This window comes from Lolium perenne, chromosome 4, assembly GCF_019359855.2.
Source record: "Lolium perenne isolate Kyuss_39 chromosome 4, Kyuss_2.0, whole genome shotgun sequence".
NCBI lineage: Eukaryota > Viridiplantae > Streptophyta > Magnoliopsida > Poales > Poaceae > Lolium > Lolium perenne.
Window position 1 is genome coordinate 18,252,948 of NC_067247.2, and position 23,356 is coordinate 18,276,303.

Sequence of the window (23,356 nt, forward strand, 5' to 3'; positions counted from 1 at the left end):
TCCTCTACTGTGAATGCGCCGACATCCTCTGCCATGACGCCTCCGCGGTGGAGTTCACCTTCGTCGCGCTGCCGGAGGAGTACAGATCTAGGAGCTGGAGTCCAATTATAGAGCCATGGGAGTCGGAGTCGGGGACAGCGTCTGGTTCGTGGTCCTCGAGTCTTGCGACCACCCCGGCGACACCACGGTGGTGGTTCTGAGCCTGGACCTGTCCGACGGCGCGGAGAGGCGGTGGGAGAGGCACCTGGAGCTAAGCCTGCTGAGCATATGGGCGCTGGAGGGCTTCGTGGAGGCGGGGCTGCCGAGGAGGGTGCCATGGTCGCCGTTCCTCAGGGAGCAGGACGCCGGCGTGATCTACTTGTTGCTGCCGCGGGCCGTTCCTCAGGGAACAGGCTGCCACCTCATCGGCATCGACGTGCGCGACAGCAGCGAGCCGCGTCTCGTCCGGCCCCGACGCCTCGGCATCACTCCGTGGATGTTCAACCAGCAGCCCGTGCTCTTGGCTCCTGATTTCTTCGACCGGCGGCGCAAGGACGAAGAAGCTCTCAACCAGTTATCTATCTAGCCTAAGCCTTGACTAGCTTCAAGTGTCCTCGGCAATGTCGGATTATTACTTGTCTCCTTATATATTGTCTTTTTTTTTAAGCTTGGATATATACTTAAGACATAATTGTTTCATTACATTCACTATTGGCCATGTCCTCCACACCGGATGGAACTGCACCAAAAAGAACACACTCAGAAGACTCATTACGTCCCAGTTTTGCCAGGTTATGAGCAACCTGGTTTGCAGCACGGTTGATCTTGGAAACTGAATATATTGTCGATCACTAACAATTCAACATAGCTTCAAAGTACTCCCTCCGTCCCGTCAACAAATAAGTGCAATTTAGATATGTCTTTAACTCAAATTTTATTAAATTTAATCAACTTCCTAGCTAGAAAAAAGTACTTCCTTTGACCTAAAGTACTTGTCGCATATTTAGACAAAACATTACTCTATCCATCTATATCAAAAGATGTCTTAACTATGTTAAAATTTAGATGTATTTGGATCTATATTTTTATCTAGATACATACATCCATAATTATATAAAGTTGAGACATCTTTTTTATGTGTCATATACATTTTTGGTACCACAACTTGTATCGGATGTGTAGTTTAGTACCACATCTTGAAAAACGTGCATCTATGGTACCACAACTTGTATTAAGAGAGTAAATAGGTACCAAGTCATTCTAGAGCTGACATGTGGCATTTTACATTTTGCACAAACACCCCTATATTATTTTTATGGCGCATGTCTCCTTGGCGATGCCTTACAGGCAGGTCCCACCTATCAGTGTACAAAGAGATAAGAAATTTTTAAAAACATATGTGTAGAGATGGGATATTGAACACAAGACCACATACTGTCAAGCTATATACTTGAACACCAACAGACTGCATGATCATTTGTGCTGAATTTTAGGCCAGCTTATATTTATACTCTCTCTGAACGCACAAACACACGTCCAAGTGCATGGCCGTGCTATTGCCATGCTGATGTGCACCCAGCCGTACGCCGATCTACGTGTCTGCTCTATACAATGATGTCGGCACTCTACGGTGTCATGTCTATAGAAGCGCTGGCACAGGCGACAGGTTGCCATGCTTGGCGTGGCGTCGACGAGCTTGTCGGTGCCATAAGCGATCACGACCATTCGTAGGTGAGGAGGCGCTTTCTCATGCTCACCGTCGCCGTCCTCGACCCGATGTTCATCTGCTACCGTGCCTTGCAACAGGTGAAGCCCACGCCCTCTACTCCGTAGGGAGGATGCTAGGGCTTAGAGCATCTCCACTCGTCCCCACATACAGCGTCCAGCGCCAGACCATATGGGACGGAGGGGGGGGGGGGTGCCGGGCGTAACCCCTAAATACGGGGGCACCGGCGCCTAGCCCCACCCCCTAAACTCCTGCCCCCAAATTCGAAACTTAAAAACATAGGCCGATCAGACCCACCGCGCATCCCGCTCTACTACCAGCAGGCGGAGTGCATGAAGCCGCCTCTACAGAGGCCGCCGACAAGGACGACGCCGTCTGGGAGCTCGCGCACCAGATCGTCAATCGCTGGCGACCGCACGGTCTCGGCCGCGCACGCGCCACCTTCGGGTGGCATCGTCATCGTCGACGGAGCGAGGCACGCGTCTTCGGCTCCGGCCCGTCGGACGACGGGTTCGATCCACCGCCGCTGCCTCAAGGAGGAGGACGTCGCGGGCTCGCCACCACTTCCGCCGGCGAAGAGGCAATGGTGGGAGATGGAGGCGGAGGCGTAGGCGTAGGCGGACCTCCGTGGCGGTGATGACCCGGAGGAATTCCCCGCGCAAAACTACATCATCGGTCGCTCCGTCGAGGAGGACTACTAGCAGATGACGACGGACCCGCGGCAGGCGGCGGTGTGGTCCGCCAGGAACCAGGGCGCCAACTTCGTCGACCTCGCCGGACCTTTCGTGCCGCTGGCGCCAAAGGAGGAGGAGGACGATGATTGGTCCTTTGGCTCATCCAACGACGACGGCGACGATACCAACAACCTCGACTTCAGCACCATCGACGCACGCAGCCGTTAGTTGTTTTAGTTTAAATTCGAGTAACTTTTGTATAAACTAATGAATATTCGTATGAATTTGTTTTTTAAATGTCATTTACATTTGAATTTCTATTGAGGCTGCTATATGGGAGGCGCCGGTGTGGAAACACCATCGCTAAATACAGGATGCTCTGCCGACGCCTTTAATGCTTTGCCGTCTCCTATACGGCAGTGCCAACGCCTATTTAGGAAGCGCCGGTGGATATGTTCTTACTCCCGTGTATGTGTCGTGGTGGTTCTGCGACCCATTTCCTTCACAATCGAGTGCACGAGCACGGTGGCCACCTGCACATGCACGTCGGACTATCGTGTGCTTATAGTATACTAGATTTAGATGTGCGCCTTGGCGCACGATCCCGTGAAATTCGTGCCGATGTACACTTTATATACCATTGCTAAAATATAGGTGAAAACTGTTCTTCGGTTTCAGAAAATGAATCGATCGGATGATCTAAGGATAAAGCAAACGAAATTACAAATGAAGTAGAAACATTTATATACAACCAAGGAAACAAAAGGAATATATTATAGTAGCAAAACACGCAATGACAATGTCAAGATCAACATACACAAGGAACAACAAAAGTAACATCTACATAAGTCGGACCATCTATAAAAGGAATAATTTTGATGTTGGTAAATTTGATTTAATGAAATCTGCAAGAGCAATGACATCAGGATCCTTCACCCATGTTTGATCTGGGATTTCCATCTACTTCAGAGATATCAATGTAGCTAGTGAATGTATATATCTGAAATACTAACCATGTGCACTCTTATCCAAAAATAGATATAAACATATTTTCCGCTGCAGAAAGTCCTACCATTTATGACTTCGGCTACTCTTCCGAACCGACTTCTAACTTCACATAATTACTCTCAAGAATGACCCTGACTTGAAGATGGCATATTGGCTCAATCTTTACAAAAGAAGACCATAAAATGGAGTGCAATCTCCATTTATCAGTGCAAGTAACCTGGAATAACCATTTTAGTCTCAGGATAAACACCACAAAATGCAAGTAGATCAGAATGTTGATTAAAAGTAAGATGAACCTTGACATGGTTTATAAGAAAAAAATAGTTGGAACAACTCATCTATGGCCTAGGTTGTCGGAGCGAGGAATCACACATGCTGCCCGTTCTCACAGTCTATGTATCCGCCGATGCCTAGCGATAGATAATTGTATGCTTTAAAATCAAGTAATTATACGCAATTGAGGCTTCGTTTGGAATGATGTAAAATTAGTACACCCACTCCTAAGTGAAATAAGTTCTTAATATCAAAATGATCTAAAACAATTACACATGTCCCATCTGTGTACATGCAAACTTTAGTGAAGATAACTTTTCTATCCTATACTGAAAAATATTTATGTTTCCAAAATTGCAGTTTCGGGGCACCCATCTTTATTTTTTCTCCGAGTGCACAATATATGTCTTTCCTGAAACCTTCCATTCAGATAAAAGAAGTGACATAGTTTTTGTAAAAGAAATGATTATCATTACTTTTCAAATATTTTAATAATTTTACCGTTCAAGGAGGAGCTTGCGCTCACGGGAGTTGCCAGTATAAAGTTAATAATCCTAGCTGATGGGGTTTCTTGCAATTTGGAGTCACGTATTGCAAAAGCCATACATACACCCCAGCTTGTGCCCTATTATTCTTTTATCAAGGCTTAAGCCTTCACCTATAAGCTGTGGAAGTGAGGATCCTTTAAATCTGTTTTTTTACTTTTACCCTTTATTCAGAAATGTGCTCCCTGGAGTAATTATCGGGTCCGTGTCCTTGCAGCAAGGGCCCTGATTGGTTTGGTATTTAATGAGCGACTGCAGTATGATCCTCCTGTATCAGCTAAGAAGGGAAATGAAAATTTACCTCGGCATGCAAAGTCTTCTACATTCAATTCAATTCATGGCCTTCTGCTGCAGCTATGTTCTCTTCTCGATAACAAATTTAGAGGTCAGCCACACAGTAATAAGGAGAACAAAATTCTTGGCCATCTAATTAAGGTTCTCTCAAAGTGCTCTTGGCTTGGTTACTGTAAATTATGCAGATACGTTGTTGTAAGTAATCCTAGATCATACTTGTTGGTTTTGGATTAGATGCTTGATGTTCCAAGAACAGGGAAAAGAAACCACATTGACGTCATCCGGTCACTGCTGTTATAGTTGACCTTCGCGTTATATACTGTCTCCTCCTCGCCCAAAATCAAAAGTGGAGCTCTTCCAACTGATTTATATACTCCAACATTTTTTGAAGATTTGCTAAGCCTATTTTGTATGTTTGACACGGATGGCTACCATCCAGGTTTATCACCGGATATCATTGACTATAGTAGTGTTGTGTTGTGTTGTCTGGCCTGACAACTTCAGTTATAATTGTGTACGCGACACAAATAACATATGTTGTTCCAGTGAGACACGCCTATAGCCCAGGTATTGGACCTGAAGTGCAAGAGTAGCAAGACAACATGCGATTGCTAAAGCTGGAGGTATTCACAAAGAATGCATAGTGAAATGCTTCGTCAGACCTTTTTCGTATTTTGAAGTGTATTCCAGCTAGCGGACATGTATATATGCTACTGTTTCTATGTTCATCTGTTAAGAGTGTAGATTTGAACATTAGGTTCCCTGGGCTGCTTAGCCTTACTATTTGTTAGGGATTATATCTTGTGTACTCTGCTATATCAGTGGTACCAAAAGGTTTCTGGTCGCAGCGTTAGGCATGGCTGGTGTGCAAAATGACCACCAGGTGTGGTATGAACACGTTCCTGATGTTGTAAGCAGGGCTCTGTACGGCGATCTTGCCGTCCAAGTTTAATGGAATGTCAGCGTTCCAAGTCAAAAAAAAAAAAAGGTTTCTACCTTGCATTAATTGATGTAGAAGTCTGCACGAACATCTCTTAAAACACGATAACAAATTATTCCTGGGAGTTTGCGACTACTTCACTGATAGAAAAACAAAAGATCAAAGAGAGAAAATGTGCTTACTGCCTATTATCAAGATTCTGCTAGCTCGGTTAATTGCTACCATTCTTTGTTTTTTATACACTTATGGCATAAACTGTGTCACCCGGTGTAAAATATCATCTATTCTCCTAAAATAGTGAGATCCAATATTTGAGATATTCGGTACCAGTAATTATTATTTCAAAATAGAGTGATATTTCATATTGTACATATTCATTATTGCATTTGTTCAGACACCTTGCTAATGGCCCCATATGCCAACACTTAGATCTTTCTTGCTGCTAGGAGTGACTTGTTCAAGTCAACGGTTTTAATATTCATTCTTATGTTCTCTCTATAGTCTCTTACATTATGAGAACCTGCTCCTATATTAAGTTGTGAAAACTGATGAGAAAAAATTAAGGTATAAAACATCTGGTTATAACATGAAGGTGGAAGTGTTAATTATCTAAGAGCAGAAAACACAGGTTCAATTTATTTATTCCATTTTCAATTCCCATAATAGTAACAGTTTTTGTAGTGCGAACAATATCTTAATGCATCATTAAGTGCCAAGCTTGTGTTATGAGATCAGAATTGATAAAATGTAGTTGGCATTACTTCATTGCATTAAAAAATAGCAAGAATATATAAGACAAGTGTTGTAAATAGGTTGATGGTGATAGCACCAAAGAATATATATTGGTATTGAAAATAAATATCACTAAACAAAAGCTATATACCAGAGCTTATTACACTATGATATCCACGGGGAAAGGACAAATCAATACATACTCTATTGCTACCATAGGTCTAATCTTTCACTGGCCCAACCGGATCCTTTTCTTATCAAGTTAAGTATCTTAAATAAACACCATTATAGTGTTTCAAATGCAGAAATAAGCACATCCGAACAGACACAATTCCATCACACTAACCTTTTCACCGAAGCCTATCTTCAAAATATTGTCATAGAAGGTGGCGAGTAACTCATCACTCGAACTGACAGAGACACCCTTACTGTAAAAGACCTCAATGGCTTCTTTAAGTGCCTGAACAAAGAGAAGTTTGAGAATGAGGCAGCAATTTTAATTATTATAAAGGAAAAATGGCATAAGCCTAAACCATAATTATTATAAATGAAAAATGGCATACGACTGTATCAACCAGCTGAACACGTGGAAGAGTGTACGGCTCTGAAAATAATCTGTCACATATGCTACATGCTTGTCATTCAGCTCAATGATTTTTCAGACGAAAATCTAAAAGGAAAATAACACATATGCACAAATTGAAGATCAAGTTACACACCTGTTCCTGCATTCCAACCATCTGCACAAACAAGAAGTGCATAAATGATGCATTGGCTGGCGTAAATACTGTACCTACTTTAGCAGAATCTTCTGCTTGATTGACCAAACATCTGCCCTAATTCATAACCTGTTGCAAAGGTGTATAATTCAATTATAATTATAGCTATCTGAAAGGAATATAACTGTAGTCGATGATGTTTTAAACATTATAAACAAGTTCCAGACTACGAGTGATTTTTGAGAAGAGCCTGAACAATATCTCTATGTCTCTAGAGTTTCATCGCCAAAATAAATCAGAAAGAAAGCACGTACTTCAGGAACATACAAATCGTATTATAGTAGAATGGCTATGGATATGAATCAGGAGGAGGAGAGCATCAACATAATTTCTTCTATATCTACACCACCTACTAAAATCCAAGACAGAAAAATTACGTTGAGTGTACATAGCCCAGAAATTCACTTCAACCACATCATTAAGTCTGAATCTAGCCAGATTTGCATACCTATGCATTACACATAGGAAGCAAATCAACAGACATCACACCCCGACCAAGCACAATAGGATCAGCACCTCTCACACATAACAACAAACACGTAGAGCACATGGTCCACACACGAACAATGTTTCTCCCTAAATACTAAAGCCTTGACATACTTTTCCTCTATATTCACCAAACAGAATATGAATGTACCTGAATTTTTTCTGCAACTTCCAGTATGAGAAACCTACGCTCCCTTCATGAGTAGTACATTCATATTTTACCGTTCCAGGTGTCAGGCGGTGCCTCGGCCTGCAACAATTTGTGTACCCTCTCTCTCTTATCAAAGCATCAGATTTCACAACTGCTAAACCATTTAGCGGATTAAAAATAACATTCCTGTAAAAAAAACTGCACTAATTTGGTCAGAGTTCTGAAGTATATGCATTCTTTCATGAACAACAGCAGGTTTACAAAAAAACAAAGAGCTGCAAATATGCACTCTAGTTTCAATTAGCCGGAGCATCATAAGTATTGTCATTGATCATCTAAGAGAATTATGTTTCTTCACAAAACTAAGAACTTCACATGATTATAATGTTATATACGATCGCAGGTCTATCTGCTCCCACCGATTGAATGGTTTTATAGTTTCTGCAACTTGCAACTTGAAAAATATGTATACTGAAATCAGTAGTAGCATGGCCATTTTTCACACCCAATAGAGTAGAAATGAAAATAGTGTACAAACTAATGTAGGATTGTATGTGCCAGCTCCAAACGAAGCTATACTTTTTTGTTTGTACTGAACATTACAAACTGAATACAGATAGACTATTAAAAAAGCCACTGAAAAGCTGTTCAGACAGAATTATAGTTTATAAAATTGAATGCCAACCTGATAAGCAAAATTTCATATAATCAGATCCTCGACATGTAGCCCCCATGCTATTGGTCAGCAAACCAGGTGTCATGGCCGGTCTCAAGGTAGATGAAAGCCAAACCTAAATCTGAACATCTGAAAGCAGAACCGACAAATAAATATGTATACTGAAATTAGAACTGCACAAAGCAAAGGTGCCAATGAATCCGTACGACCAAGGAGCAGTACAATTAAGTTTTAAAACTGGATAATTATCTATTTAAACCAAGAGAGTGCACCATGTCCTACAGACAATAAAATGTTAGAAGGGGTTGTAGCTTCAGATCCTTCTCTTTATCTTAATAATACAAAATCTAGGGGACCAGTTCTGATATCCTCAACAACACGGACTCTTCTCTTTAGTTCTTACCCTGAACATAGCAAAGGAAGAATCAGTCGTATGGCAAAAACTGAAATATACACTATAAGGGAAATTAAAATAAGCACGCTTCTGGTCCTTATAAGGGACAAATAAGATGCATACTTTGTTTTAGAAAACATCAATTCCCCTAATAAGATGATTAATTGCTCGAAAGACATATGTATTTTCATACGCACAACTGATCATTTGTTTTACACCAAACTGAAGCAAAATGAAACTTTATGTACTCGGAAAAAATAGCTTATGCATTGGGGACACTATTTTGATCTGAACAACTAACTATAAGTTTACCATATTTTTCAAACAAATTGCCACACATAACCTATTTCACAGATAAATATATAAGAGAACAAAGTACAATTAAGGCATTACAACCATTCCTTTGTAGTAGAGCTAACATCAATGGAAACTTAAAAATAATAAGCAAAAGATCCTCAGATATAGAAGGCAAAAGCCCATGAGCATCACCTTCCATGATTTCCATAGTGTATCTACATGTTTCATATATCCGTTCACGACAAACCTGCACATCATGAGTGGTGAGAAATAAGAAAGGGATGATCAATTACATACCGATCAAAACCAAGATTAATCAAATTAGCACTGTAAGCACACACAGAGAAAACTCGTCCACTCCTGGCATCATTGGCGTTACTTCCAAACATGTGCTAATCCTTTTGAGCACCAAGCAGGATGAAGGGGAGGAGGGCAGAAGCGCCTCACAAACCTTGTATTCAGCCTAGGGGAGGAGGGCGAGGTGGCGGCTCGAGTGGGGCTGCAACGCTGGGCTGCTGCGCCCACAAATCAGAGGAGATACGGTGGCGGACGAGCTCCCCGAGGTGCCGCACCGCCGGACCTCATCCCTCCCGCGTTCTTGCTGCGCTCCTCCCTCCCTTGATGAGCAGGATGAAGGGGAGGAGGGCAGCAGCGCCTCAGAAACCTTAGGGGAGGAGGGCGACGCGGCGGCTGGAGTGGGGCTGCAACGCTGGGCTGCTGCGCCCACATATCGGAGGAGATAAGGTCCTCCGCACATCTCTGCCTCGTCATGCCATGAGGAGCTGCCGCACCCGAAGTGGGAGGACATGGCCGATGGCGCCCGCCGGAGAGGAGACCGGCGACGGCTCGCCGGAGAGAAGACGGGCGGCGGGAGCGGGAGCAGGGAAGGAGGAGGCGGCGGGATCTGGGGAGGAGGCGGTGGGATCTGGGGAGGAGGCGGCTGTGGGATTGGGGGAGGAAGAAGATAGGGTTTGGCTGGGCACTCGGTTTTGTCTCCTGGCACGAGCGTTCGCGTCCAACCGCTGCATGACTCGTGGATCACTAGACGAAAAGGTAGCGAGGCGAGCGACCCAACCCGTGCAAGCAACGTGCCCATCGTGGATAGCCTAGGAGAGCCCCATGGGAGTGCAGCAATCATACCTTTAGATACGTATAGGTTAAATTTAATATATCCTATGAATGGTTTACAGCTGCGATGGCAAGCACCTGTGTTTGGGAGGCAAGGGTGCTGTGTTTGAATCACATCTTTATTATGTGTTTTTTACCTCTTTCTTTGTATACTGACAGGTGGGACCCGCTTGTACCTATAAGGCATCATAATAAAAAATATATGGGTGTTTGTGTAAAATTTACAACACCACATGTCAGCTCTACAATGACTTGATACCTATTTGCTCCCTTAATACAAGTTGTGGTACCACAGGTTCATGTTTTGCAAGATGTGGTACTAAACTGCACATCCGATACAAGTTGTGGTACCAAAAACGTATATAACTCTTTTTATGTTCAAATTGAGTTACCTAAAATGAGTCTTAGGTTCATTGAATCCACGATAAGTAATTTGGATCAGAGAGTAGCAACATTTATGACACAAAATTAATATCATTGGATCATTGAATTTTACCAGATTTTTTGGGATACCAATAAAACGGATATGTTGCAAATGTTTAGTGTTTTACACGCTGGACAGTTGGAGCTATTTCATCTAAATTTTGGTGAGGTTATCTTGTTACCTAAGGTTAAGGAGGCAGAAGGGATTCAGTGTACAAACTGATCTATCTTCTCAACGTAAGTTTCACGAAAGTGGCCACCATTAATATGTAATTCGCCTATGTTGTTTTTTTTTCTTTGAAACTATTGTCACCCCCGAACGACTGTGCGCATCCTGGTTATGCGGATGCCGGGTGTAATTGCTTGGTCAAGTAATAAAGCGCTCATTTTCAAAAAAAAAGTTTAATAATATATTAATTTAATAGCACATACTCCCTCCATTCTGATTTAATCTACATTTAGAGAAAAATGATACAAACTAGTGCTGCATTTATTATTACTATACTTAGATATGTAAACAACCAATGCAAGCAACATTAGAAACAACAATGAAGACAGCAAAATCACTTTCGTTTTCAGTGTTGTTGTTGACTAAAAGCTACTACCTCCATCCCAAGGCTTAAGGCTTATATTTTTTTGGAAAAGACAAAGAAGTAAAGTTTGACCAAAATTTTAGAATAATCTATCAACAAATATGATATTTTGTAGATAGTACATGAAAATATATTTCATTATCTATCTAATAATATTAATTCTATATTTCACATGTTAATGATTTTTTATAAAAAATTAGTCAAACTTAACATAGTTTGACTTTCGGAAAAAATATAGGCCTTAAGCCTTCGGATGGAGGTAGTAGAACGTAGAGTATTTTAGAAAATTTTGGAGCTAGAATATAGACTATTTCAAAACGGAGGAAGTATATTGCTATTTTCTGTAAAAATGTATGCACGCTGGATTTCTACTTCAATCGCGCCGTATCTTAAGTGATGTGTCTATCATAAAATGGATCTAATTCGCTCCGGATCAATTGTTCCAAGTAAAAACTATGGCTTATCAGTGGCAAGCTAAAGGAGTTTAGTCCTACGATCTCACCCAAAGGAGAAATCCTATACAAATGTCCCTCGAGATTGGTTGCGTGCACTTTCGAAGAAATCCGGATCCAGGACAATAGGGCGTTGCATCAACGGGAACACCAGGCGCCTGCTCGACACGAGACGCACCACCTCAGAGCCGCCGCCGCTCAAGTCAATGCACACGAGGTGAGCGTACGGCCGGTAGCCGCTCCTGTAGGGCTCACGCAGGAACATGTAGAGGGCGGCGCCATTCTCGACATCATCCTTCTGCCGCCGCCTCAAGAACGGGAACTCGGGTGGCGCGGTCTCCGGCAACCCCCACGCCCTGAACGCCTCCAGCTCGAACAAGCCTTGCATCCTGAACTCCCTCCGCATGCTCCACTCCTCCGATGGGAGGTCGTCTAGAGTCCACACCTTCACCTTCGTATCGCCGGGGCGATCGAACGACGGTTCGATGAGGACGAACCAGATGGAGTCGTCCCCGACGCGGCTCATGGTCCGGAACACGGGCATCGGGTCCTCGCCGATGTCGTAACCTGATCCTGCACTCCTCGGGCAGCATGGCGTGCTTGAAAACCACCGGCTCCGTCGCGTCGTCGGTCAGGTCGCCGAGGCCGCAGTACAAGATGCCTTGCGCGAGGTCGCCCCAGACAGCATGGCGGTTGCACGAGAACACCGTGTGCGCTTCGAAGGTGTCGGCCATGGCGTTGACGCGCACACGGGCCTTGAGTTCCCACGCACGTCTGTTGTAGTCCTGTCTGGCGTCGTTGTCCGGGGGCGGTGGCGGCGACCAGAGGCAGAGAACGGGGTCCGTGCACTTGGCCGAAGGGGAGGTCGACCTCTCCGCCATGAGCACCAGGGAGTACAGCTTCTTGTCCTCCTCCCCTGCCTTGACCTTGACCTTGACCTTGACCTTGAGAGGGAAGTCGGTGCAGACGGGCCGGCAGCAGCGAGGCAGGCGGGAGAGCAGGGAGAGCGACGCGGCGGAGGAGTCGTAGACGAGGTAGTACCACACCACGTCGGCCATGAAGCTGGGGGTGAAAGAGATGTGGAGGACTATCACGTCCCCGTCCACGGCGTAGATGCGGCTGCTGAGGCGGGTCTCGCTCCCGCAGCGCTTCATTTTCTCCACGTCGAACTGCGACTCGACGCGGTCGAACACCTCGTCGGTCGCGCGGAGACGCAGCTCGGGGGTCATGTACGGGTCGTCGTCATCGCCACCGACGAGCACGAACAGTGTGAGACCCCGCACGATGGCGTCGCCGTTGGGCCCGCAGCCGTAGGCCGCCTTGCTGGAGCACTCCACCATCTGATAAGCCCTGGGGTCGCCGTCGTCGATGACGCTGAAATTTCTCACAAAGTCAGTTAGCAGCAGAAACTCACAACAAGGCTCCTCCTCCGCCATATCTTCCTAAGCTAGGGCAGATCGATCAGATGTTGGTTTCTCTTGCTTTTTCTGGTCTGGCTATAAAGAGAATAGAGGCCAGACCGATCCTATTTCTACTCGACGGCAACGCCAGCCGGATTGATACGCGCGCGACTGTACTTTCCTTGTTGGACGCTGTGGTTGCAATCTGTATTTACTTAATGTCCTTGCATAATTTTCTTTGAAATCTGTATTTAGTTCTAGATCAGAGATGGAACTCTGCAGCCGTAATATTTTTCTCATGAGCACTAAACCCTCAAAATTAAGCACGCTCAAGCCGGAGTAAACAAGCTCCACAACTTCATAAAGGAATCACACACAATGCGCACACTGTCACCGTCACACCGTGGAGAGTGAATCCGGAGTTCATATTAAAGTAACCTCTAGAGTGCATAATAGACAAGAGTAACATCTACATATTCAACTAGATTACAAAGCTCATGATCACATAAAGATCACATGGGAGAGAGAGATGAACCACATAGCTACCGGTAGAGCCCTTAGCCTCGGGGGAGAAATACTCCCTCCTCATCATGGGAGACAGCAACGGCGATGAAGATGGCGATGGAGTCGATGGAGATGACTCCGGGGCAATTTCCCGTCCCGGCGGCGTGCCGGAACAGAGATTCTGTCCCCCGAAACTTGTCTTCGCGATGGCGGCGGCTACGGAACTCTTCGTGAAATATCGTCGGGTTTTTAGGGTTTTCGCATCTGGGAGCATATATAGGCGAAAGGGCGGCCTCGGAGGAGCCAGGGGGTGGCCCCCCATAGGCTGGCGCGCCAGGGGGCCTGGCCGCGCCGCCCTGTGGTGTGGGCCCCCTGCTGGCCGCCTCCGACTCTCCTTCGATGTTCTGGGTCCGTCTCGGTAAAATAGAAGGTTCGGCTTTTGTTTTGTCCAATTCCGAGAATATTTCCTGTGTAGGATTTCTGAAACCAAAAACAGCAGAAAACAGGAACTGGCATCTCGGCATCTTGTTAATAGGTTAGTCCCGAAAAATGCATCAGAATGATGTAAAGTGTATATAAAACATGTGAGTATTGTCATAAAACTAGCATGGAACATAAGAAATATAGATACGTTTGAGATGTATCACCCTTCTTAAGAGAAAGTACATTGGCGAGAAAGCGTTGTCCGAAATCATTTAGAAATCAGGGGACTCGAACTTTTGGGTCGGCCTAAAACGAAGAAATTTCTCTTCAAATATGGTACTTTTTCCATTAAGGATGGATCGTAGATACGGTTCTGGGAGGACTCTTGGTTAGAGAATAGACCTCTCTCTGAACAATATCCGGCGTTATATAGCATTGTTCGTCGCAAAAGTGATACCATTGCTCTACTAACGGTGACCTACCACCGTCTGTAACATTTAGACGAGATTTATATGGACAAAGGCTTAATGCGTGGAATGCCTTACTTCTTCGTTTGGAATCCATTCAGTTATCCCAAGGGCCGGATGAATTTCGTTGGAACTCACAATCCAATGGGAAGTTCGCAGTAAGTTCGTTATACAATGCAATTATCCAACCTGACATTTCAGTTGATAAGAACAAGAAGATTTGGAAGATGAAAATACCGCTAAAATTAAAAAAAATTAGATGGTATTTACATCGAGGGGCAATCCTAACCAAAGATAATCTTCCGAAACGAAATAAGCTTGGGAGTACTAGTGTGTATTCTTTCATCACCATGAGATAGTTAAACACTTGTTCTTCGAGTACACTTGTTCTTCGAGTGCCCCTTTGCCAGATCTATATGGTCACGCATCCAAGTAGCTTCGGATCTGTATCATCCGACCAGTGTAACCAATATTTTTGGGAATTGGCTTCATGGTATTGATCACAGGTTTAGAACGCCGATTAGGGTGGGAGCTCTTGCCGTTATATGGTCGCTATGGCTTTGCAGAAATGACAAAGTTTTTAATGATAAGAATTATTCCCTTTTGCAGGTTATATACAGATGCACCCTATTCTCCGTTCGTGGTATGCGCTATAGAGAGTGGAGAATCGAGACCTATTTACGAAGGTCTGTACACGGTTGGAGGATACGGCGAGGGATACTTTTTCCCTACATGGGTGGCAGCATAATCTACGGATTGGGTCTCCAGCATCATCTTAGTCGTTCTACAATTTCTCATGATTGATATGTAATTCGCCTATATCGTTTTTTTTTCTTTGAAACTATTTGTGACCCCCGAACGACTGTGTGCATCCTGGTTATGCAGAGGGCGAGTGTAATTGCTTGATCAAGTAATAAAACGCACATTTTCAAAAAAATAGTTTAATAATATATTAATTTAATAGCACATACTCCCTCCATTCTGATTTAGTCTACATTCTAATGAAAAATGATACACACTAATTTTGTATTTATTAGTACTATATTTAGATATGTAAACAACCAATGCAAGCAACATTAGAAATAGCAACGATAAAGAGAGCAAAACAATTTCGTTTTCAGTGTTGTTGTTGACTAAAAGCTAGAACGTAGAGTATTTCAGAAAATTTTAAAGCTAAAATATAGACTATTTCAGAACGAAGAAAACATATTGCTATTTTCTGTAAAAATGGATGCATGCTGGATTTCTACTCCAATCGCGCCGTATCTTAAGTGATGTGTCTATCATAAAATGGATCTAATTCGCTCCGGATCAATTGTACGAAGTGAAAACTGTGGCTTATCAGTGGCAACCTAAAGGAGTTAGACCTAATTAAAGGAGAAATCCTATACAAATTTAAATGTCCCTCGAGATTGGTTGCGTGTACTAACAAAATAGAAAGGGGACATGTATATAATCGATCTCCACTCGAAACCAAAACATCGTAACTTTTGAGATGAAAAGAGACAAGTGATTAGGCAGCAAAAAACATTAAGGGCTAGTGCTAGCTACCATGCGTTAATTAGGCGATTAGAGACAACCGTGACAAGTTTATAACAAGTACTCTACTTAGAGCATCTCCAGCCGCGTTCCCAAAGGCGGCCCCCAAAGACATATGGGCCGTCGGACAAAATTTCATTCCCAGCCACGCGCCCTAAATCATCCTTCCGTCCGGCGCTTCGAGACCGTCCCCGCTCCATATGGGACGCTCCAGGCATGCCGGACACAACGAAAAGCGAGGCGGGAAGTGGCGGGCCCGACGCGTCAGCGGCACATTCAAGTTTAACCTAACCGTCGCCTACCTCTTGACGGAAGTTATTGGCGCGCAACAACGGTGCAGTTCCCGCAGAGGCGCATCGAAGCGTCTCGTCGCGCATAGCTCTCCGTGCTGGCGTTAATGAGCGCCACCACTCCCCCGCCTCCCTCCGGCCTATAAAAAAGGGGCGCTTTTCGTCATTCCTCACACACAAACCCTAGCGCCTCTCTCCCCAACCCTAGTCTTCACCGTCTCAAGAGTCGACGCCATGGCTGGTAGAGGCCGAGGCTGAGGTCGCGGCCGTGGCCGTGGTCGTGGCCGCGGCAAAGCTACACGGTCGTCGTCTTCATCGTTGTACCTGTAGGAAGAGTACCAAGTGTTGTTCGAGTTCGTTGTCGTCCTCAATGGGGACCCACTCGGCATCCAGAGGCTACCGGACAAGTTCGTCGCCGTCAACGAGCCGGCCACGCTGCATCTGCGGGAGGCTGGCTGCGACTGCTGCCGGTGGCCGGTGGACGTGCTCTTCTACGGGCGCGGCAAGATGTACATCCACACAGGCTGGGAGAAGTTCGCGCGCTACCACAACATCCAAGGCGGCTGAGTGCTCACATTCTCCTACCTAGGCGATACGGATAAGAGCATCAAGGTATTCGATGACACGTCCGGCCGCCGGCACTACCACGACGTCGCCGATGAGGAGGACGATTGAACGCGCAAAGTGTTCTTTCTTCGTAGTGAAAATGGTAAGAGAGATTTCTGGATGTTCTTCCTCGAAAGGACCAACATGGCTATCATTACCAGCTGGATTTTCCAGTTTGGGTGACTGAGAGTGTTCTTTTTTGGCAGCAAACAATCGAAATCTGCGATGCCAACACTAGTTAGGTTTCCTAATTTTGCAATATTTTAATTATGTATTAGTTTGTGAAAATCATATTCCAAACTATGTCTTAGTTTGTGTAAAACCATGTTTCCAATTATTTATTAGTTTGTGGAATATTCATTCTTTATTTTAAAATAAAAATGCAAAAAAACAAAAAAAAAAATTAATATTAAAATTAAGTTTGAGAGCGGCGTTTGGGGGGACTCGGCTGGGAGGGATGTTCTCCAAACAAGGCACGTGCCCCAAACGCTCGATCGAGTGCTGTTTGTGGGACGCGGCTAGAGATGCTCTTAGAAACGATATTGTTGGCCAATACAAACGTAGTAGCAGTCCCTCAAGAAACTGCCATATTGGGCCGATCGAAGAAATCCGGATCCAGGACAATAGGGCGTTGCATCAACGGGAACACCAGGCGCCTGCTCGACATGAGAGGCACCACCTCAGAGCTGCCGCTCAAGTCAATGCACACGAGGTGAGCGTACGGGTAGCCGCCCATGTAGGGCTCACGCAGGAACACGTAGAGGGCGGCGCCATTCTCGACATCCTTGTGCCGCCGCCTCAAGAACGGGAACTCCGGAGCGGTCTCAGGCAACCCCCACGCCATGAACACCTCCAGCTCGAACACGCTCTGCATGCTGAACTCCCTGCGCAGGCTCCACTCCTCCGACGGGAGGTCCAGAGCCCACAGCTTCACCTTTGTGTCGCCGGGGCAATCGAACGACGGTTCGATGAGGACGAACCAGATGGAGTCCCCGACGCGGCTCATGGTCCGGAACACCGGCATAGCGTCCTGGTCGATGTCGTACTTGTCGTACCTGGTCCTGCACTCCTCGGGCAGCATGGCGACCTTGAAAACCACCGGCTCCATCGTGTCGTCGGTCAGATCGCCGAGGTCGCAGTACACGATGCCTTGCGCGAGGTCGCCCCACACAGCATGGCCGTTGCACGAGAACACCGCGTGCGCTTCGAAGGGGTTGGCCATGGCGCTGACGACGCGCGCGCGGGCCTTCAGTTCCCACGCGCGTCTGCTGTAGTCCCGTCTGGCGTCGTCATCGTCAGTGGACCGCGGCGGCGGCGACCAGAGACAGAGAACAGGGTCCGTGTACTTATTGGCCGAAGGGGAGGTCGACCTCTCGGCCATGAGCACCAGGGAGTACAGCTTCTTGTCCTCCTCCCCTACCTTGATCTTGAGAGGGAACTCGGTGCATACGGGCCGGCAGCAGGGAGGCAGGCGGGGGAGCAGGGAGAGCGACGCGGCGGCGGAGTCGTAGACGAGATAGTACGACACCTCGTCGGCCATGAAGGTGGGGATGAAAGAGATGCAGAGGACCATCACGTCCCCGTCCACGCCATAGATGCAGCTGCTGAGGCGGGTGTGGCTCCCGCAGCGCTTCGCCTTCTCGACGTCGAGCTCCGACCCGACGCGGCGGAAGACCTCGTCGGTCGCGCGGAGAAGCAGCTCGGGGGTGATGTACTGGTCGTCGTCGCCGCTGCCGACGCGCACAAATAGTGTGAGGCCCCGCACAATGGCGTCGCCGTTGGGCCCGCAGCCGTAGGCCGCCTTGCTGGAGCACTCCACGATCCGATAAGCCATGGGGTTGTGGTCGATGACGTTGAAATTATCCACATGGTTGCTTAGCAGCAGGAACGCACAAGAAGGCTCCTCCTCCATATCAAGTCTAGCTAGGGAGGTTTCTCTTGTTTTTTTTGGCTATAAAGAGAAAGAGAGGCCAGACCGATCCTATTTCTACTCGATCGACGGCAACGCCAGCCGGATTGACCCGTGAGTGTAACTTCCTTGTTAGACGTTGTGGTTGCAATCTGTATTTCGTTCATCCTTGAATAAGCAATAACCAGTGTTCATCGACTGCCCGGGATTAAGCTATCTTGCTCCATATTGCAACCATATCACCAACAAAAATTATCCAAGGACATTGGTTATTGCATTACTGCTATCGTGTACTCTACTCCCAACCATATATATCACCAACAAAAATACAATTGCTATCTTACTCCCAACCAGCAATTGATATGGTTCCGAGTACGATAACAATAATACAATTGCTATCGTACTTCCAACCATATCGCCAACAAAAATATCTTGAAAACGCAAAGAAATTTAGGTGGTTAGATACTTAGATACCAAACCATGCCAACAGTAATCAAAAAGAGAATTATACATATATTACAGCTAGTACTTAGGCATCGATCTGATTGACCATTTGAGAGTGAGATGGGATGGTCAAGTCGTCAAGACAATACCTCGAGCTTCCGGGATTGTCCGAGAATCGACAAATGTAGGTTTGTACGTTTTTAGAAAACGACAACTAATTAACACTGACTAACCATGTGAGATTTCAGAAGGATCATTTATCCATTTGTTAGTCTTTTATGTTTATGCATGATCACCTATTTTCCATAAAAGACACTTTATTAATTAAAAGTATTGAGTATTACACCCGGCCTATGCATAACTAAGATGCACACATCCGCACACCAACCACAGAACCAATAAAAATAAAAATAAAGTCTCGATACATAGGACATCATGATGTTGTATCTGTTAAGCTTCATGCACTAGCCACTTGAACCAAAAGTCCGAACTGATGGAAAGGGCTAGGCAATCTACTTGTACACATCAACACCCCCTCTCACGTGTAACGGGGAGAGGAGAAGACAAGTCAACACGTGTAGAGAGGCAAAGAGGCAGCGCCGGGACCACACGCCACACGGCAAGAGACTGCGGGGGAATTTAGAATAAATTGAGAAAGCCAGGATTTGAACTCGAGACCTGGGGCTCTGATACCATGTTAAGCTTCATGCACTAGCCACTTAAACCAAAAGTCCGAACTGATGAAAAGGGCTAGGCAATCTACTTGTACACGTCAACGATGTCGACCCCTAAGGTGGCCACGGACCAATTCTGAGATTATGTTGCCACCCATGTTGGGTAATAAACTTCCTTGCCGTGTCTTCCTACCGTGTAGACACCTCCGTAAACAGGTCACGGTTCTTCACACGCTAAAGAGACGACCATGAACGGACCAAAGTACTGCACCGGTTGATAACCTGCATAAGCGAAGAGTTTTTTATCATTAAACATTTTATCATTTCTACATAGTTAAAGCGATCAAATAACGGCAAGAGCTCACACCCTAATAAGTAGCTTAAACCTATGATCCACCCCATTATGCCAATTGGCAAAATATTGGCAACGCTTCGTGGTGATGTAGAACCTATTTGGTTGATTGACCATGTAGACCTTGCAAAGTGGCATTGAGAAGAATAAGTGGTTAATTTTATCATCATGATGAAAAAACACACTTTTTTTACTTCCCGCCAACTGCGTATTGCAAGGAGGATAAACCCACGATGAAGGTACCTAGCGAAAACTTTTGTCTTCAGCGATATCTTCATTGTCCATAACTTCTTAAAACTAATTACTGATTGTAAAGGCTAAATCAACGCTTTATACAACGAATCTACAGTCAAATTTTCATTCGCCTAAGTTCCAATAAAACTCATCTGGCCATGTGACAGTTGGACAAAAGCTAGTTGATATAGCAATACATTCCATGCTGTCCGACGAAGCCTGGCAAGATCTATTCTTGACGGCACAATAGGTGGGTTAAATTCCATCACTTTTGTAAGGTATCAACCTTATGACCCACAATATTATATAAAGATGGATATTGTTCACGAAGTGTGGTATTCCATCTTTTAATAGAGAGAGAGGCAAAGGGAAAAAAGTGTCTCTTAGTCGCTATTAAGCCAGCCCAAAAGTAGAAATCACCAGGTTTCCAAAGAATCTAACAAATCGCTTTTGAGCCAACATATTTTCTCCTAAGTATGGTCTGCCATACCCCATCCTAGGTTAGCAGACTTGCCAACCATTTCCCTAGTAAGGCTGCGCTTTTAACCTCAAGGTCATGAACACCAAGCCTACCTTGGTCCTTTAGTCAGCAGACAACACTCCATTTGGTAAGCCGGTATTTCTTTTTCTCGCTATCCCCAAAAAACCATGATCGAAAATAATCGTGATCACCTATATAAACACCTAGACCTTAATCCCCAAAAGTTATCTGGCCGGAGAAGAATGTGCCATGTGTGACTTGCCTTACTATCGTGTCTTGCTCATCCATGTCCTTAGGAAATGTAGGCCGATGCAATGCACATGGTGACTTACTAAGGGCAAGAGCAATGGTGGCATACACAACTAGCTGCTTCATGTAAAAAAGTTGTCAGAAGCAACATGGTCAATTTTATCTCTCCAATGAAAACTACAACTTTAGTCAGAAAAAAGAGACAAGGGATCCCACAAATATGACACTATGTATCTCTTTCTCTCTCCAAAAAGCATGCTTTTTAAGCTTAAGATCCCACTTCTTGAAGAGGAGTCTGCCTCCTCATCCGAACCTACTTTGAACCACCCGAACCTAGTTAAAAGTGTGAGGCAGTAGCTCTAGGGCAGTGCATTGGGCATGCTCTAAGGGCGATGGCATCACATTGCTCGCATTTCTTATCTTTTTTCAGAACACTACCGCCCGAAGATTGGGAGATTGCTCCAGCATTGCTCTTATGAATGTCAGATGCTGCTCTGGGGCCGGCCTAAAGCCGACGATTTGGAGCTCTTTCAATAACAAGTTCTTGAAGCTGCAGGAATCGAGCTCCCAACGACTACTTTTTTTTATGGTAGATGTTCTTCCGTAGATCTACCACACATGCATGTTCCTCAACCTGCATTTTGATGAGCAATTAGTAACCGATGGTGGTGAACTCCGTGTTTAAAATAGTAAGGAAAGTCTCACACAACAATATTCTGAAATGAAACACACACTCCATCTGCCAAATGTTTTTGAGACAAGATCAAAATTTACCTTAATATGCAATATTTCAAGAGAAGGGGCCGCCTCAAGAAAGACTATAGTCCATACAAGATTTAATTCAACAAAGATGTGTCGCAGAGAGCTTCCTTAGCTTTCTGAATGTGGAGGCGAGTTGTTTTATTTCAGGCAGCACCCAATCTGGTCACCACATAAATAACTAAATAAATTATATACAATTATGCATACACTCTGAGAACTACATATTTAGGAGGAGAATTCAAAAATCCACAGATAATTGGCATAATATATATGTCGTGAAACTACAATGGAATTCCATTATAGGAAATAGTTGGATAGGGGCAAAGCCGGACCCAACCGTTCCTAAGCCCAGACATGTGTCCAAGCTTCCAGTGGCAACTCAGCCTAATTTGAAGAAAATTTGACCGAGTTTACAGGTTTAATAAAAATCTTGGGTCCGCCACGGATAGGGGCACAATAAAACAATCAAGAAAAAAAGATAAATACAACATGATTGCAAAAGAGAGACATAATTTTAAAACTCTACTCTAAGATGCAGACCAGTATCATGCTCATATACCATTGAATATAGGGGGGTTGGGATAAAATATAGTTTAATGACCCTGCCAATTGATGTGCAAAACTCCACAAAGTACAAATAAGTGTGCAATTTCCTAGCGCTCCCTTCATCGACACCGTGGATGTTTTCATCAGGAGTCTGCTGGCTAGATCGGAGATGGAACCTTGCAGCCGTAATAATTTTCTCATGAGCACTAAACCCTCAAAGTTCAGCAAATTTCTGGAGACTTTATAGCCTCACATGGAGTCATTGTCAGTTCATATATTTCTTGTACTTGAGTACAATAGTAACTACAGCACCTAGGCATATAACACAAGTATAACATTCGTGAGCCCAACTCTGAAACCAAGAAACCGTGCTAACAAAACTTCTGAATTTATTTTTGTTGCAGGACATCACATTTCGTCAACAACATTCACTTCAAAGGATCCCACCAAGACGATCTACATGGCGACACCGGCGACCAACCGCTAGAACGAGCAGCATCTCGACGAAACTCCGCCGTTGGGGTCTCCGGCCGACACCTGGATGGACTGCCCCTCTCCGACGACACCTGCTCCGAATCCTCCGAAGAAGAAAGCGCCTTCTTGCTAACGATCCGGTATATCTCAGCCAACACGGTCTAGAAAGCCTTGTCAACATTAGTCACCTCGAGCGCGGAGGTTTCAATGAAAACTAGGTCTTCTCTCTCTGCGAAGCCCGCCGCGTTCGACGCGGCCACCGAGCGGAGGTGCTTGAGGTCGGTCTTGTTGCCGATGGGCATGATGACAATGTTGGCGACGGCATGGTCACGAAGCTCCTTCAGCCACCGCTTTACGTTCCCGAAGGTGGTGGCCTTGGTGACGTTGTAGACCAGCGGTGCGCCCACAACGCCCCGGTAGTAGGCACTCATGATTGCCCGGTACCGCTCTTG

General features: G+C 45.1%; 1 protein-coding gene and 1 pseudogene across 14 annotated transcripts; both read right to left on the bottom strand.

The window, feature by feature from the left end:
• Nucleotides 1-250: 250 nt before the first annotated feature.
• Nucleotides 251-23,356, bottom strand: LOC127323651 (ras-related protein RABA2a-like; annotated as a pseudogene).
• Nucleotides 3,136-9,985, bottom strand: LOC127323652 (cullin-1). 14 transcript variants are annotated; one of them, XR_011742359.1, is made up of 9 exons: nt 9,406-9,981; nt 9,147-9,201; nt 8,273-8,667; nt 7,588-7,785; nt 6,891-7,019; nt 6,735-6,786; nt 6,518-6,631; nt 3,684-3,797; nt 3,136-3,604 (listed from the first exon to the last, which is right to left on the bottom strand). XR_011742359.1 is itself a non-coding variant. In XM_071818470.1 (9 exons), exons 6-9 carry the CDS (start codon nt 6,941-6,943, stop codon nt 3,467-3,469), a joined length of 357 nt encoding a protein of 118 aa, XP_071674571.1. In that variant the 5' UTR covers nt 6,944-7,019; nt 7,588-7,785; nt 8,273-8,392; nt 8,546-8,667; nt 9,147-9,201; nt 9,406-9,979; the 3' UTR covers nt 3,136-3,466. The 14 variants fall into 14 exon arrangements, 5 of the variants coding, with proteins under 5 accessions (XP_071674571.1, XP_071674572.1, XP_071674569.1 ...); XM_071818470.1 differs by lacking the exon at nt 3,684-3,797 and having other exon boundaries at nt 8,273-8,392; nt 8,546-8,667; nt 9,406-9,979; XM_071818471.1 differs by having other exon boundaries at nt 3,136-3,797.